The 2,230-nt window shown below is 57.3% G+C and overlaps 1 protein-coding gene across 1 annotated transcript in view; it reads left to right on the forward strand.

The window, feature by feature from the left end:
* The window catches only part of VOLCADRAFT_102878 (uncharacterized protein), a gene marked incomplete at its 3' end in the record, with an annotated part of 36,379 nt that overhangs the window by 30,713 nt on the left and 3,436 nt on the right, over positions 1-2,230 (forward strand). The window contains exons 37-38 of the mRNA XM_002945878.1: positions 375-567; positions 762-970. Of these exons, the coding sequence (XP_002945924.1) occupies positions 375-567; positions 762-970 (402 nt within the window). The remainder of the gene's footprint in view (positions 1-374; positions 568-761; positions 971-2,230) is intronic.

A 2,230-nucleotide genomic window follows, 5' to 3' on the forward strand; every position in this document is an offset into this window, starting at 1 on the left:
CCGCACATGTAAGTATGTCGCTCGTTATTGCTGACAACCCCACCTTCCTCAGGTAGGAGGAGGGTAGGCACGCATGCTGTTAGGGGCATCCGGGCATCCGGTACGCTCTGCTCTCGCTCCCTCCCTCCCTTCCCCAGTTCTGCTCCTTGGCAGCAGCTTCACTCGTTCGTGGTTCGTCTTTCCCCCTTTCCTTTCCCCGCACGAAAACACACGTGCACTCTTCCATATCCTCTCCCTCGCCCTTCCCCTTTTCCCCCTCCCTATTCAACCTCACCCCGCCCCGCCCCGGCCCCAGCCGCTCTCCCACCCGGCCCCCGCTCACTCGCCCATTCACTCGCTTCCCCCGCTCCGCCCCGCCCCTTTCACACCCTCAGGTCTTACTGGCTATCACCATCGCTATCTTCCTGCTCTACACGCTGCTCCTGCTGTGGCCCCGGCTGTCCCGCATCCGAGGGGACGCAGCCCGGCAGAGCGCCCTGCTGAGCCACGTGCCCTCGGAGCTCGATGTCAGGGCGCACCTGAAGCGTGTTTTCAGGAGCTGGGGCCCGCGAACAGCGGCAGGGAGAGGTACGGGGCCGGGGGGCCATAGCAGCAGCAACGACAGGAGACGCAGGATCAGCTGGAGTGGAGGAGATAACGGTGGTGGAGGTCGTGGTAGTGGTGGTGGTGGTGGGTTCTAAGGGGCAAAGGGCCTGTAAACTTTCAGCTCTGAGTCCGCTGCTGAACTATTTGGAAAAGATAAGGACTGGCTTTTTGTTCAGTTCATGGCTTGGTGGTGGTGGAGGTGGAGGTGGAGGTGGAGGTGGAGGTGGAGGTGGAGGTGGAGGTGGAGGTGGAGGTGGAGGTGGAGGTGGAGGTGGAGGTGGAGGTGGAGGTGGAGGTGGAGGTGGAGGTGGAGGTGGAGGTGGAGGTGGAGGTGGAGGTGGAGGTGGAGGTGGAGGTGGAGGTGGAGGTGGAGGTGGAGGTGGAGGTAGGGATGGATGGATGGATGGATGGATGGATGGATGGATGGATGGATGGATGGATGGATGGATGGATGGATGGATGGATGGATGGATGGATGGATGGATGGATGGATGGATGGATGGATGGATGGATGGATGGATGGATGGATGGATGGATGGATGGGCGGATGGATGGATGGAGGTTCGCCGCGTGTGCAGGTCTATGAGGGCGCGGCAGGGTGCTGCTACCTTGCCCGGCCCGACTACTGATGTGGAGGATGTGGCTACGGGCCAGCACAACAGCAGCACAGCAGCAGGCTGGCGATGGTGAGCTGGGACACATAAAATCTTAGTCCGCGATTACTATACTGGGGCCGTTACTGTAGTTGATTATTGTTATTGTTACTGTTGTTATTGCCACATCATCGTCGTAACGCGCGCCGTCCACGGAAGCAGATGATCCTTCTGGATCTGGATTTGGATTTGGATTTGGATCGTGGCGGCCTAGCTCGGTGCATCTAAACACATGTACCGCGTATAATAATATGCAAATTAACGTATATAGAAAAACATGCGTGTCTATGCATGTGTTTATATGTATGTATGTGTGTGTATGCGCCAGGTATGCACATGCATGTGTTGGGGGCATGGGAGAGCTCAAACCCCATGTTACCCTGTTCCTCTTTAGGACAACCGCGGGGTTCTCACCCCCCCCTTTTTTGGTTCATCCCCTAAAAGGAAACTGTGGTGCTGACGTTGGTTCCCCCTTTAAGGGATGACATTACCCTTCGTTGATGAGCTGAAGGGTTCCCCCCTATGGGGGGGTCGTTGCTCCTAATGCGGGTTTAGGAACCAGCACGCATCAGCATCAGCAGCAGCAGCACGCAGTTACATACAGAGGTCGGAGGTAGGTAGATGCCGTGGGGGCAGCGGCGGCATGAAGGGGGGAGGACGCACATCGAGCTGGATGCTCACGGGGCCGGCGCGGCAACTAACTAACCACTACGACGCAGACATCCTACAACGTACAGCTTCAATATAAATGTATCGATAAGCATATCATGGTCGTGAGTGACACGATAATGGTTTTATTTGCTGTATGATGTGTGAAACAGGGGGGTGTATCTTCGCCCGTGGCAGCTACCCTGCGAAACCCTGCCTTCCCCGGTATTTCGGGGCACCCTCATCCAGTCACCCTAGTCAACTTCTCAGTGGATCGCTCAGGTTCCGCACCCACCACCAACATCCAACGGAATCTGCCGGGTCGACAGCGGCCCCAACTCCGT

The sequence above is a fragment of the Volvox carteri genome, assembly GCF_000143455.1.
Source record: "Volvox carteri f. nagariensis unplaced genomic scaffold VOLCAscaffold_1, whole genome shotgun sequence".
Taxonomy (NCBI): domain Eukaryota; kingdom Viridiplantae; phylum Chlorophyta; class Chlorophyceae; order Chlamydomonadales; family Volvocaceae; genus Volvox; species Volvox carteri.